The 15,514-nt window shown below is 35.4% G+C and overlaps 1 protein-coding gene across 15 annotated transcripts in view; it reads right to left on the bottom strand.

The window, feature by feature from the left end:
* The window catches only part of LOC110370032 (uncharacterized), a 45,278-nt gene that overhangs the window by 7,648 nt on the left and 22,116 nt on the right, over positions 1-15,514 (bottom strand). For 14 of the 15 annotated variants that reach the window (XM_049842564.2, XM_021325801.3, XM_049842567.2 and 11 more), the window contains 4 exons: positions 14,335-14,447; positions 7,591-7,708; positions 6,147-6,229; positions 2,206-2,327 (listed from right to left, as the gene is read on the bottom strand). In XM_049842564.2, coding sequence (XP_049698521.2) covers positions 2,206-2,327; positions 6,147-6,229; positions 7,591-7,708; positions 14,335-14,447 — 436 coding nt within the window. Of the gene's footprint in view, positions 1-2,205; positions 2,328-6,146; positions 6,230-7,590; positions 7,709-14,334; positions 14,448-14,576; positions 14,699-15,514 lie in introns of those variants that run through there. The other variant, XM_049842568.2, reaches the window with a different exon arrangement.

Genomic DNA, 15,514 nt, shown 5'->3' with positions numbered 1-15,514 from the left:
CGCTTTTCAACTGACTTCCGAAACAATTCAAGAGGTTCTATGTATATTCAAATCTTATTTGATTTTCTTACTCCTGAAAAATTTTTTCATAATGAAGTTTTGAAAGCTTCATACGAGAGTTTTCGATTGTGTTGCTTACTAAATGGTCAGAATAAACTTCCCTAATTTAACCATTTGTTGTCAAACGAATGTAGGTACTTTAAGACTTCGTGATGTTCTGTTAAAAACATTAGAACAACAGGTCATTTGTCAATACGAAATCTTCACTAGACGCGAAGCACAAATTACGTTAGTTATACTTCAACCTCGACACGTAACTTACAGATAATAGGATAGTCCCTCTTTCAATGATACGTTATCCATCAAATTACCCATCTGTGTAGGGCTGCCATCCGTCCGGGTTTCCCCGGATTTGTCCTCGTTTGGAGGCCGTCCGGGGGCCGTCCGGGCGGGGTTTCAATAAGTGTCCGGGGAAAACCCGGACACTTTTCATGTAAGTAAGAACCTCATTAAATTTAAGTATATGTTAATAGTAAATGGATTACAAATTAGGTCTTATTTTGTTTTAAAAAATCGTACTCGTTCGGGGAAAAAATGCGATTTACGCCAAATGTCCGGGTTTTTTTAAATGTTTGTCCGGGTTTGGCGAAATTCGAGATGGCAGCCCTACATCTGTGTCACTTGTAAAGTAGGTGCTTATGTAACATGAAATTGATGTTCTACGTAGCTAACGCAGAAATACAGCTGATCCCATATCGTTAAATACTTGGCTTCAAGAGCTCAGTTAAAAAGCATGCATGACGTAAGATATGATTTCATGTATATTTCTAACAGTTTACATATGAAAAGATATCTATTACATACGTTTGTGTGTTTGATATTTAAAAAGGACGTGTCATATCTAATTACCAAAATAGTTATCGCAAGCACGTTCTATTCAAAGAAGCTGTCAAACAAACATGCGTTATCATACGCATTATCTGTTATTTAACTGGGAAATGATGATATTCGGTATATTTCCAACTTAATGTTTGCACGTAAGTCCAGCTAATTCTGTATTATATCGACTCATTATCTGCGGCCTTTTGAAGTTGCGACCCGATGTTATTGTAATAACAGCCAACGTTATGAATATTAATGGTCACCCACACCTTATTGTTATAATAATTGTACCTAATTATAGTCTGTTTAAAATTAAGCGCAAGAAAAACAATTCAGTTAACGAATTCAATTTGCAAAGTGATAACGTCATCCTCGGTAATTAATAAACTAGCTGATAAGCTTGAGTGAGAAGCACTAGAACTGAAAAAAATAAATTAAGATAAACGCACACCGTTCCCTATCGGTCAACAGTAACATTAATAACACTTTTTCTGAATAATAAGGTTAATCTCATAGAAGATATTTTTATTGAGAAGAACTGGTCTATTGCCAGCGATTTACACGGTTATAGCCCCACTATAAATATTGTGTTGGGATAAGCGTCTATTAACAAATTAATCAATTTATTAAAGCTGCGTGTATCGCACCACAACATGTGACTAGTTCAATAATACGCAACAATATTTTTTCATTTAAATTGAATTAGACACGAGCCGACAACAAACCGCTGACCTGTAACGCTTGGATTATATCATGCAGGTTTTCATTTCCAGTATTGTTGAACAATTAATTGACTTCATATCGCGCCGTAATTGGCGAACAATGTTCAATTGTTTATAGCATTAACATACACATCGCCGTAATAAGTTATTGTAGGTGACTTTGAACTACATGAACGCTGAAGCTGAATATTCGAAGACACTTATCACATTATACTCTATCAATGATGTACGTCATCTCTATTTACATACTTACCAACAAGGCGTTACGCAGTTATAATGAAATTCAACATAACTTGGTATAATATAGTCTGTCGTGTAGCGAATGCACGCTAGTTATCAATGTACACACAGTCTGGGGCACTGACGGGATTGAACTTTTTTACAACTTCATTTTTCAGAAGATTTTTCTATTAAACAAGAATAATGTGTTTAAACAGAAATTCAACTCATTTTAGTAAGTATCAGAATTAACACTATCTATCATGCGTGGAGGCCAACGTTTCGTTCCGTCCGTCTACGTTGGAGCAAAGGACTTCACTCTGTCGGTAATAAAGACTTGCCCCGTTTGTATTATCTCTTATAGTATATTAATAAAACTCACCGGGTTGAAATATGTAATGCCCATCTCCTTCAGCATCGGAATGGCTATGTCCGATCTCCAAGTAGTAGGGTTGCAGGACCCGCCCAGGAACACCTCGCATGGCGGAGGTGGCGCCTCGCTGCCTGCGCAACACCATACGTCAAAAAATGTCACAAAACGCATTGGACACACACTTAAAAAGTAAAATTGTTTTCAATGTAAAATGAACATAGGAAATGCTGTAACTTCCTATCTACATAATCGTCTAGATGCGATCTTCATATCACGGTACGAATAGATTTTACATACTTAATAAAAACACGGATCTAACGAGTTTATGTGCGCTTTGAATTGAGCTTAGACTTCCAATCTATTCTAGATGATGTACACAGATCTTCTTATCACGTGGTTATCTTCCCACGCTTTTCGTTGCTAAACCCATGTCTAACGTGTCTACGTCAATAGAATGAATAATTCCATAGATATTTGTATGAAGGACAAGGCAATCAATCACTATGTGAACAATATTTGATGTGTTCTTTGAGACACAACTCGTAATAGGATGAGTTGACCCTATTTCTAAGATGGGCTCGAGGCACGCAAAAGAACTACTGTTAATTGTTAACAATTGTACTGCGGTTGAGCACGCAAGCAATGAGCTCAAACCACAGCGGTTTGTTTCTATTTGTTGGAGATTCATGAGTGGACTATACGAACCGGTATCTTATGTTTAAATCATGACGTTCGATCTACGTATCATACACCAAATTCAATAGGTAGGTATCAATAACAATTCAGGAAGCTTTGGCGCCGAAACGATTATCCGCGATACAAAGAACTATAGATGCATACCAAAAATAGTGACAATCAATTAGTATGCAAATGTGATCAAACAATTATGATAAGTGTTTCAATCGTAATGACTGTTCATAGCAATATGAGTACATACGGCGTGGATTAGAAAGCATCGCGGCAAGGTGAGTGCCGGTGCTGGGTTCGTTCAACCAGCGGTACCCATCGTCAATGATTGATGAGTATCGACCTATCGACTGCGTAGGATGCACATAATATGTGGGCCGAACACCGTACTACTTTGAACACCTACTTGTAGATTAATGATCGCCATAAAAGGTCGCGTATTCAGTCAGGGCAACTTTAACAATTTTTTTATTAAAGTAGACTCCTAAACCATCTAAAGACCTTAATTTGTTTTTTTGGTCTTGTTAGTGACCAATGTCGAATTTAAATAATAATAATATCATATACAGATGGTAAATTTCCATATATCTCTCTATAAAAGGGAGATAGACCGTGATATCTTCACGTTTTCATCCCGCGGTGTGGTAAGTCTACTTCAAGAGAAATTTTATACAAAACATCATTCATTACAGACACTAGACAACACAGTTCCATTCTCACTTACTCCAACAGATCCATGTGAGTCTCTGTTTCTTCACTCTTAGAGTAACTAAACGCTTGACTCTTTTGAGATTCACACTTTCTTATTTTCTCACATTGGAATACCACACGTATTAAATCAATAGCGACATTCAAATACCGAAGTCACTAGTCACCACACTCCGGGATGATAACAGTCAGAACTACACGGTATTTACCTAGGTACTTAATATACCAAAGGCATTTTGTATTTGCTACGCTGAATATCAATTTGGATAAAATATTTTTTTAACACCAAAGCACTAGAGACACAATACAGAACGACACGCACAGGTAAGTATTCATTCATGTTTACACTGCAGTTTATAAAACGTAGCCAACCAAACACATCAATCCAATTCGGGATCTTCGTTCGATGCCAAAACGAAAACGTAAACACGACGCCAGATCAACAAACGCACTAACATCGGTTGCCTCCGCCCGCACATACATAGATTTGAATAGATTGTCCCTGAATTGTCACAACTTCTACGTGAACTCAACTCGCCACATGTACCAAAATCCACTATGTAAAGCCAATGCTTGTAACTTGGTGCCACTTAGTAAAATATCAGATATTGACATTGTAGGGGGCAAACAGATCATCTACATGTTCAACTGAAATATACACTGTGTCGTGAAGCGAAAAAATTTTCATTGATGAAAATAGTAAACAAGTATGTGTAAACGCACAGGGCACTATCATTGTAGTCGGCGGCATGGTTGCGGATGTATCGTGCAGCGCTGGCGATGGCGGCGTGCACGCTGTCCACCCGCGAACGGTCGGCGGCCAACTGGCGTCCGTTCGCAACTTACATCTACGCCCAAGTACTAGCCAATTCCGCATTTTAAAATATTCCGTTATTTCTATAGCACTACAAAGACATGGCACAAAGACTTATGGTGTTGATGTTGACCATAAATCATCCGTAAACCTGTATTTTTTATCTCATCCACCAATGATAAAGATGAGCATATGTCATCATTCATAGAATCACACTATTAGATGACGATACCTCAGATTTACCTAGTCATTACAAGATTTATTTATTGGATTATATTAAACTAACAAAAAACGTTAAAGCTATACGTCACTCATACCTACCTTAGTTACCCATCTGAATATACAAAGAAAAAAAATTGGAGCAAGCGAAAATGATTTTATACTCTAAAATCCAAACACGAGTTAAAATAATAATAACAGAGATTGAAAATTTCCATTTAGCTAAAGAAACCACTATGCAAATAGATCCATCCAAGACCCATGATTGTTTGTTTGTCTCAAGAAGTCGTCATCTGGTAGAATAATTCTTCCGGAAGATAAGGAAGTTGACGCAGTATCGTTTCATAGTTTGTTTACGCTGTATCTGTAGTTGTAGTAGTGCGGTGTCATCTGTATTATGTTTTCGCAGTATTTAGCGGCCGAAATCGTGGGCGCGTAGTACACTGAACGTCGCATCGCGCCCTCGCTTCCGTACTCTGTTTATAGTATGTGCGGAAGAGCCTGGAAGGCCACGCATCATTTACTTAGTGATCTCTGCCTTTTACGAATTACTGTGCGAAAGCGGAACCGCTTTCCGATATTACGAGATACGTTCAAATCTAATCACGTCATTTCTTTCCATATAATGAAAATGAAACTCAAACTTTCTCTAAGATCCCAAAAATAGGGAAAGAATATTTTTATAATATTTTGAAACTTCAAAAGAAGCATTTATAGCTGTCTCTAATGTTATAACATTAGTCAGATGCGCCGGGAGATTGACGCAAATCCGAGCATTACATGTGCGGGTGCAAATAGGAGCGTTCGTACAATGACTGTAGCATAGGGCAATCGCATTAATAGCAGAACAATTAAAAACATAGATATACGCAATAAGTGATGACCACATGCCCCACGAATGTGAATTAGTTCCTATTTGTTATTATGAATATGAACATCATCGTCATCTTACTGTGCACTTAACGGAACGGGTACGTAACTGTTGATAAGCTTCTGATTGATATGTAACTATAAATTATTTATGTTCCGCTGTCTTTGATGAACTGCTTCCACTGTCTCTAACGTGAATAAATAGTACTTCGTGTGTATTAATCAACTATACAAACTGATCAAAGAGAAGTTATTTTTAATTTCGAAATCAATTAAATGAATCAAGATTTATTTATATTCGATTAGCTTCTATGTACCAATAGAACCCTGATAACAGATATGATAGCGTGGGAAGTAGACGGCGACACAGAATTATATATGAGATATTGTTGCGTAGCCATAGGGACTACCAATGTGTATTTCTGGATTAGTACCGTGCGGAAAGTTTAGTCACCATTTGTTTCATCACGGGACGATCGACCTTCCGCAACACGAAAGATCGCATCCAGAACCAGTCTCCCAAACTTATAGAAAAACAATTCATTCAAGTTATAGCCATAATAACTATTTTAGTAACGTCGTGACTGACGGAAAGGTCAATTTAATTACAAAACCGCTGTAATTGTTCTAAGATTAAACAAAAAATTCTCACCGTTCACATGTTTACAAATGATGTCCTTATCTCTGAGCTCCTTGTCTACGTTCCATTGTGGCGACTCAGGTTTGTTCGAACTCCTGCGAATGAAAACTGAAATTAGAAATAAAACACGATCGATGAACTTGCGAAGCGAAGGTGTTTCCGCATGACAGTGACTCAATAAAATAATTTAAGGACGAAATTGTAAGGTATGATGAAGGCAATTCCTTGCATGATATATGCATGCAAGCATGGCATGTAAGGGTCAATGTACGCGTCATACATAAGCCCGCGATCCTGAGCTCAAGACCGAGGAAAAGGAGACAGATCATTTTTACGTCATCGGTAAAATTAACCTGATTCATGTTGTGCTCGCAACAACGAATAAGGACATTGCTTGGCTCTTTAATTGTGTCGTAGTAGGTAAATTGAAAACACATTACTACGGATATTCTACGGTATTTGAATTCCCATGACAGTTTTAGTTCTTAACGATTTCCTGTTAGTGTTTAAATACAATTATTATAAATACATGTATGATTTCATGTAAGGTACCTATGCCCCTCTAAAGTAAATGGGTGTATTTCCTTATGAACTTTTCTCATAAAAGATAATTATATTCTTTAGAAAAATAATAAGTTATGTTCAAATAAGTAGAAATACTTTTCTAGAAACGCAAAAAATATAAATAATTTCGTAGCAAGTCGTAGCACCGTAGAAATGTGTACTTAATGTCAAAGAAAATTAAGAGTGTGCCATCCAAAGTGTGTTTCATTTTGTGTTGAGATTAACTACTACATTTCCTACTCGAAAAACTGATTTTTACAAAATAGTTTGACTGAAAAATAGGGGCAAGTTTTTAACACGGAAAAAAGTTTTTCATGCTAAGAAAACACAAAGCTGTTGGCAAAAGATCTGGAATGAACTGAGCGGAAGGAAGTAATGTGGGTCACGAAACGGTTAATTAGCAGAAACTGACTAACGACTGACTAATTTTGTTACAACCATGTGCTCTTTTGTAACGTCACAAGGGCTGTGTGACTAAAATATTTTCTATAGAATTTTAAAGAAACGGATATGTACAAAATAGTCTAGACGGTTAAGATCTTGCCAAGTATGAATCAGGAAACCATAGGTTAAGGAAAATATTTTACAGAAAGCAAGAAAACAAGCCAAAAAAAATATTTGATTAGAATTTAAAGATAAGGTCAATTTTATGAGAGTTACGCCATAATATTAAAATTAACGTCACTTATATCCTTCCAACTGAGGTAGGAGATGATATCGATAAATTCTCCTATATTTTGACTATCTTTTTAAAAAATTTATGGGCTAGCATATTTTTCACAACTTTCAGTTTGGAAATTGGCTCACTACTTTATAAATTATAATACATATATAAATACAACATAAAACATTAAAAATTAAATAGTTAAGTAGAAACAAATGGAACACTTACTGCCTGGCTTGCCTCGAACACCGACGCAGTTCAGCTGCGAACACGCAGAATTCTCCGAATGTAAGAGTGAGGGACTTGCGGCGAGCACACTGCCGCGCGCAGACCAGCATTTCGAATACTAAAACAATAACAACCCGGCTTAATAACAATAAACAAATAATGCACTCCTCAAAGATCAGAGGTGGGGGAAACCAGGTTAATGATATCAAATATTACGTTATAGACAGAAGGAATGAAACTAATGTTAACTATCCTTGTAACTTATTTTTATAGTCAGTTTCGAACAGTCATGTTCCTGGTAAGCTTTAATGGGTTCTAACGTAGACCGTAGCAGGTACACATCTTCGATGCGTATACGGAACCTACGTAGCTCATTATGTAAATTTTTATGTCCCAGAATGATAAAGCGGTAGTCATTAAATTCTTGTTATGTGTTAGTTAGACGGTTCAAAGAAATGTTATGATTCAGATCACATACGTATTGTTTTTTTTAACTTAAACCTACTAACGACCTTTTGAAGTTAATAAATAAAAAAATAACATTATTCATGTCAAGATTTTTTTTTAATATGTAAATTATAGACGTTCGACTATGTGAATATTTTGTTCCAAATTGTCGCTATGCAGAACCTCCGCCTATACCACATTTCAATACTAATTAAATGTTTCTAATTTACGCGACAAACCCACGCGAGACGAGACTCAATTCGAATAATAAAATAACGTGCCTATAGAGTAACGTCATCTTATGAGGGCGACAAAGGTTGAAGTCCAAATAATAAGTTATTATTAATAACTAAGGTACATAATTATAAAACAACTTATATGATACTTGATTTCACCCTTACCGTTGCATTTAACTTCATCTTTATTGATTTCAGAGCAATTTCCATCTACGCCGAAAGAAACTTACATTGAGAATATGATAATTCCAGCAACAACCGGACGTGATGAGGCGATCAAGATTTTAAATGTTATAGCTTTCGATATTATGTATAGACACGAAACCGGTTCTATTTACTAGAGTTCAACAGCGAGGATAACAAAGACAGTCATTATCTAGTTATACATACACTACACTTATCTCGCAACTTATACATTAATTAATATAAAAACAACATTAAATCCTCACTTTATACCTGTCATATAACTTTACAACTGTGTGTATAAATAACGTCAAATAGAAACTATCACGTAGTTAGTATAATTACGTCATACATCCATCACATCTTAGTTTTGGTCAAATAGAGTTTTGACAGGACTAACAAAAAAACTATAACAAAAGGATATTTGAAGACTTGCCTGAAAATGAGGAAACATTGTATTTCACTAATGAAAATTGAACACACTGACTGAACATTTTTGCACTAAATGTTATCGTTGTTGCCTGATGAAGTGGGAAAGCCATCTGCGACAAAGCAGACACGAAGTTACAGTAATATAGGGCGCAGCCATAATGGGTCATAGGAGGCGCTTGCCAAAAATTATATTTGTTAATCTGAATAGTCCCCAAAACATCATTTTTTTGCAAGATGCTGTGTTTATCATTGAAAGTTAATGTCCCTTAGTGACTACAAAAAAGATAGACAACGGGTTGTGATATGTTTCAACTGAGTACATTCCAAGTCTAAAAGCTCCTTCCGAAGCTCTATTAACAACTACTACAACTTCAGGCGATTTATATTGGAATATTCTTTCATGTTAAACATCAGTTTTGTTCTTTATGTAGGTTAAGCAAATAAAGTTTTGCTAAACGCTTAACTTAAATACTATTAGTCAATTTATCTCAAGGAAACAGCTTTTCTAAACATTATCGCGCAATAAAAGTTCGTCAGACTTAATGCGCATTAATAATATCCTACAAAGGATAAAGGGACAGGTAGGTACATCCGCGTGAAGCGTGCACCGAGCAGTCGGCGAATCAAACGTGGAGTCATGAACTCATTCGGCGGCAATTGGTCATCAGTGAGCAATAACGGTGAGATCACTGGACGCGCACGCGCACACCTGCCACAATAACAATAGCGGATATCTAGCGTAATTATACACGTAGTATCCTATTCCAAGCGTAAAATAAACGATTACGTTATTAATTGTTATGATTGCCAATACACCTTCGAATTATAAATATCTATGATTTTGATCACCTACCACGTACGTATACGAAGATCAATTTGAGGCCTACGAGAATACGAAAAAAAATGCGTGTAATTTAACCGCAACTGTTTCCTGAATACTTTGCTTAAGTACTCTTAAGAATATCAGGTAGTACTAGCTACAAAATAATATTTTTTATTATTATTCAAAATAATAAGCAGAATAAATTCAAAATTGGTAGGTATAATTTTCAAATGTAATTATATATCATTCAGTTCACGCTTCACTATATTCAGAAATTCTAAAATAAATATATAGTAGTATTGATAGATTTATAATGACGTGGGCAATATAGGCAGGCATGCATGTATGAAGGAATAATACGTTTTACCGAAATGCGCAAGAAAACATAAGTATTTATTAGATTAGAACCTGTAATAGTTGTATAATATGATTTATGATTATGATAGTTTAACTGCACAACCAATAAATATGGATTACAGGTTTTATATTTATTTTACTCTCCTACTTAATTGTGATTGAGGTCTTACTGAGAAAATAACAAAAGATGATTATAAAGTTCGACCGAAGTCGCTATAGTTGCGTGACTTATGGAATCTAGGCATCACGCATCCGTTCTAGAACCTAAAACAGACCGTCAACGATATTGGATTGACCCAGTTCTGAAAGCAGTAACAATAGAACAAGGGTGTATTTTAATAAAACCTTGCATTTTACAACGTATTTAAAGGCCGCTGAAAATGACGTAGACAATCATAATTCATGTTGTGATTTTGATAAAGCGTTGTTAATCGCCTTTGTACTTGTTTGGTACCTTTATAATATAAAATGTTTCTACATAGATAATTTCACTATGACATAATTATCATGACTACTGAAAAACATGATTGATAGACCCGTATTAACTTAGGTATCAATTAAAGCCCTAATTAACTTCCTTTATCGTTTGTATAAATCTTTTATGTAAATTATACAAATACAAAAATGATCTAAGGCTCTATTATTGGGTAAAAAGGTAAAGTCCCTTTCAATTTCAACGTTCGATACAATGTTGTATACAGAAATATGTACATAGATAAACTTGTATATTTGTGAGTGGTTATTAACTGTGTGACCTGTGAGTTGATTGCAGTTGTTAGATTTATGGACGATAAATATACAAAAGAGGCGAAGTTTAACGTAGCAAGCCCGTAAATTGTTTTATATGACAGATAGTAATCGTACAAAACATTTGTACCGCTGCGATACCATCGCCGCCTTAAGAATCTTGGTCGTTGCAGTGATATATTGATCAATATTCGTTGACATATCACAGGCAAAACGTCATAAACCATAGAACATTGATCCTAAAGATAACTACATCACTTTTGCATAAATTCTAATGAATTGCAATTCCCGAATTTATAATTAAATAGGAAATCAATGAGCAGTCAATTCTCTTCTTACCAAATGATGTTTACTTTGTTTACTCCGCTAGGGACTTTTTTCCTTATATATCTAAGTAATCTTATCACTTAATGGTTATATCCCAAACCTAGGGTTATTCATCATTTACACCATATTCTATCAGTTAATGATTCATAAGAAAATAATTCAGCAGTAGGTATACCTATACGTCGATTGTACTCGCAAATATATGTACATACAATCAGATAGGGGTTAAGTATTTGTATTTGTTGATGAATCATCGATATTTTGGATAACTTTAAACAGTATTTGAAATGTAATTGAGTCAACAAGCACCGATAAATAATAGAAAATTCCAGATAAAAATAACTAATTTTCCTGAATTATCAGTATGTTTTATTATATGCAATTATGAATTATGACACGCTTCTTTCTTTGATTGCAGATAAAAAATAAAATGCAATGAATAAGTAGGTACTAGATCATGATCATTGTGTGCGTAGCACTAACTGTTGCAATACATCATAGTTGGCAATCAACTAGCAGTAATTGGCAACACGCGGAACTAAAATGTGTAATTTTTACTGGCGTATTGACATCTGTTGAATCAGCCCGGTGGTGACGTCACCGCGATATCGCTCATCCACTAGGTGAGCCGTCATCAAAGCGTATCAATCACTGGCCTCTACGTATAAATTACTAATCATACTCAATGTCTAGACCTACTCTTTTATTTATTCACTGTAACTACATATTCAAACCCATGAATAAATTCCAGACACAGCCAAAGGTAAATACGATCGATAGTATATTCCCTTCGCTACATGTCAATGATATCATATTTTACATAGCTATTTCTGTAACGTAACCTAAGATCATGGTTATTGACACAACTTGTTGAAAGATCAATAAGGTTTTTATTAATGATATTAATTTCGTATCAATCACATTGAATTAATTAGACAAATGTGTATGTTTTAATGTTAACAGATTGTTGCATGTTTATTTAAACGCGAAGATTAATCAATATATTCAATAAATTAAAGAAGAAATAATCGCGTCTCATCATTCATTATCTTATATTTATGATAAATAGAATCCCCTTAAATGCATATCTACCTTAATTTAAAGGATTTTCTACAAGGACAACACGTATGTCCTTCTGATAAAAAATACATAAACATTTGAAGAGATAGCGACGAATGAAGTAATCTGTATTATTCAATGCGATACTTGGATGACGCTGTTTTACTACATGGTTTTACACTCTTAAAAGGAGTGCCTGGTAAAGTTCACAAAACTCGGTGATGTTTTTATTTTTCTAATAAAACCACTATCTCGCTAATCGATAGAAAATAGCCGGAAATCTTAAGATTGTGTGAGAATAATGCGTGTCTCAATATTATACACTTATCTCATATGCTAATTTGTATAACGCATTTTACCTTAACATAAAGATTAAATTAATGAGTATATCAGACAATACGATTCTAAAAGAATGCAGTATAATCAGTAGGTACGACGCAAATTAAGTAATTAATGAATAGTCAATCAGTGACATTATTGGCAACGACATCGTTATCGCTTAAATGTACAATTTATCGTCAACCAATGATAAAAGTGTATCTTGTTAGCTACTTATTCATTGGAAATAAATGTCAATACAATAATAAATGTTGATGACGCCATTTATCACCGCACATAATATTTCCGTTTATCTTTCCCAGCTTTCGAGATTTAACAAAATTAAGTGCCGACCTCATTAAGGGAAGCACTAAATTATTTTAATTATATGAAGGTCTAAACCTTATTATACCTAATTTGACAAAAGACCCTTTCAAACATCTATTATACAGGGTTACTGGTAAGTAGACCGCATCCTTTCAGGAGGTGATAGTACTGGTCAATACGGACAAATTTGACCCTGGGATACACTGGGCAAAAGTTAACCCGTTTCAAGATAATCGAATTTTAAGATCTTTTCTTTACAAGTCGTCTAGGTACACGTATACATTTTTATTATTAGTTAAAAGTCTCGTTTTTGCGGATTTTTGTGTGTTTTGTGGCTTTGGGGATAGCTAGATAAATGTAGATGTTTTTTAAGTATTCTGCACAAAAAAATGAAGAGTAATATTTTTGAGAAAATATCTACTAAAAAAGTAATTGCTGTTAGCTATAATTTCCTCTGTGATTTGTACAGTTTTATGGTTTGTTATTATGACATGATTCATCTTCTATCCAAAAACACACAAAAATCCACAAAAACGAGACTTTTGACGAATAATGAAAATTTATACGTGTACCTAGACGACTGATCTTGAAATTCGATTATCTTGAAACGGGTTAACTTTTGCCCAGTGTATCCCAGGGTCAAATTTGTCCGTATTGACCTATACTATCACCTCCTGAAAGGATGCGGTCTACTTACCAGTAACCCTGTATAAGTAACAAGGCTGTGTAGCAACTAGGTACCGACAGCGGAGAAGCTGCGTAGCATCGTCGTGGATTATGCGTAGCAAGTGCGTAGCGTTTCCGTAGGTAATGCGTAGTCTCTGTGTAGCTAGTGCGTAGCCTCTGCGTAGCAAATGCGTAGATGCTGCGTAGGCAGCTCGTAGGCACCGCGTCAAATATTTTTGAAGCGGTAAGATAGAAGTTATGTTTTCATTAAGCTGTTTAATTGTTCCCTAACTTTGATGATACTGCATAATTAAATTACCTAGGTAGTATTACGAATACCGAACAATAAATATTTGTAAGCTTTTTTATAAGTTTTTATGAAATGTGCTATAGATTGGATGCATGTAGCGAACTGGACATTTTTTTTCCTATTTACGTTTCATTCTTTATGTCGTATATTCCTATTAATAAATGTAACCACATAAACACGCAAATTCTACACGCATTTACTAAAACATTATTGCACATTGAATGAACCAGAGCTGTCGTTATTTCATAAGTTGACTTTGTAGTAGATTTCCGTAATTACTCAAACGCAGTCGACTATACTATAGCTCAGTGAACGCAGGAAATGTAACTTATATCATGGCATTATAGAATACGAACAGCCATTTCAATGCTATCAGCTTAATTATGATCGTACAATTTAATATGTTACATGTAATACTAGCTGTGTCATAAATTGAGCGGTTATTGTGTAAATAGCTTTATTTTTGTAAATACCTGCTTGCTTATTTGAACAGTAAGTAATGAGATTCTTACCCTGAGTCTTAGTAGGGTATAGTTCGATGTCGTTGAAAAGACTCTGCACGCGGTCGGGGGAGGCCGGCTGGTCGGGCTGGCCCACGCGGCACTCCCATGCACTCGCTACCTCCCTGTAACAACAACAAACGTTCATTCATATAACAACACAAACAGATACGTACTACACTTTATCTGATACTTCCGAAATGCTGATCTAATCAACATCGTCATTATAATATCCTATCGTCTTAATAACCTACCTACGTCCAGATAAAATTAATATCACCATTTCGTAAAAGCACTTTAACTTTGTACCGGAAAACGATAAAATTTTTCTTGTTTCCCTTATTAAGATTATTACCACAAAATTTTAAAACGTGATAATAAATATGAGTAGAAAGTGACACTAGTAGCTGGAAGCAGTTCATATGAATCTGTAACGTTTTCCAAATATTGGTGTTAACTGAAGAACAAAGATAAGGAGACCGTATAAATATTGTAGATACCTAATCGGACGGCTATGTCATACATGTGACGCCATACCACATACTATGTACCTAGTTGTACAGTCTACGTACCTACTCGTGCAATTACGTGATTAATGTTAGTAGAATAACCACAATGTCCACAACCCCATCAAAGTAAACGACAAATATATTAACTACAACAGTATAGGTAACTTTACGAAAAACAGCAATTACACATTATAATTTGTGGTAACTTGACGCAGACACTTGTAAGTTTAATGTTTACTGTTGATAATGTTTAAAATTTATTTTAATGTTCTATTGCCTGGCTTTCTCGATGCAGCAATGGTAATATCAATCATAACATTTTATCTGAGTAACCACTAGTAGCATGCAAATCTAAACGTACGCATAAATAAAGATGTGGGAAGCCGAGACAGCGCCGAGTTCTGTTGCATCAGCAGCTCACTTCTTAGATCCCGACTGGATGTATGCGCATGCGTCAACAATCAACATACCATTCTGGTGGTCGGCAGACAGACCGACAAGTAAGGGCGTTAGGTTACCTACAAACGACGATAGCGCATGCGATAGGTACCGTATGTTCCCACGTGAAAAGAACCGGCGCGGCGGCGATAACTTGAAAATTAATACCATAGATACTATGGGTCTAGCTAAAGTCCATGACCACCTGTGCTGTACCTTTTATACAAATTAAATATATAGTTTGG

This window comes from Helicoverpa armigera, chromosome 5, assembly GCF_030705265.1.
Source record: "Helicoverpa armigera isolate CAAS_96S chromosome 5, ASM3070526v1, whole genome shotgun sequence".
In the NCBI taxonomy this organism is placed as follows: domain Eukaryota; kingdom Metazoa; phylum Arthropoda; class Insecta; order Lepidoptera; family Noctuidae; genus Helicoverpa; species Helicoverpa armigera.
The sequence above is the reverse complement of the archived record's forward strand: the minus strand, read 5'-3'. Positions and strand labels throughout refer to the sequence as shown.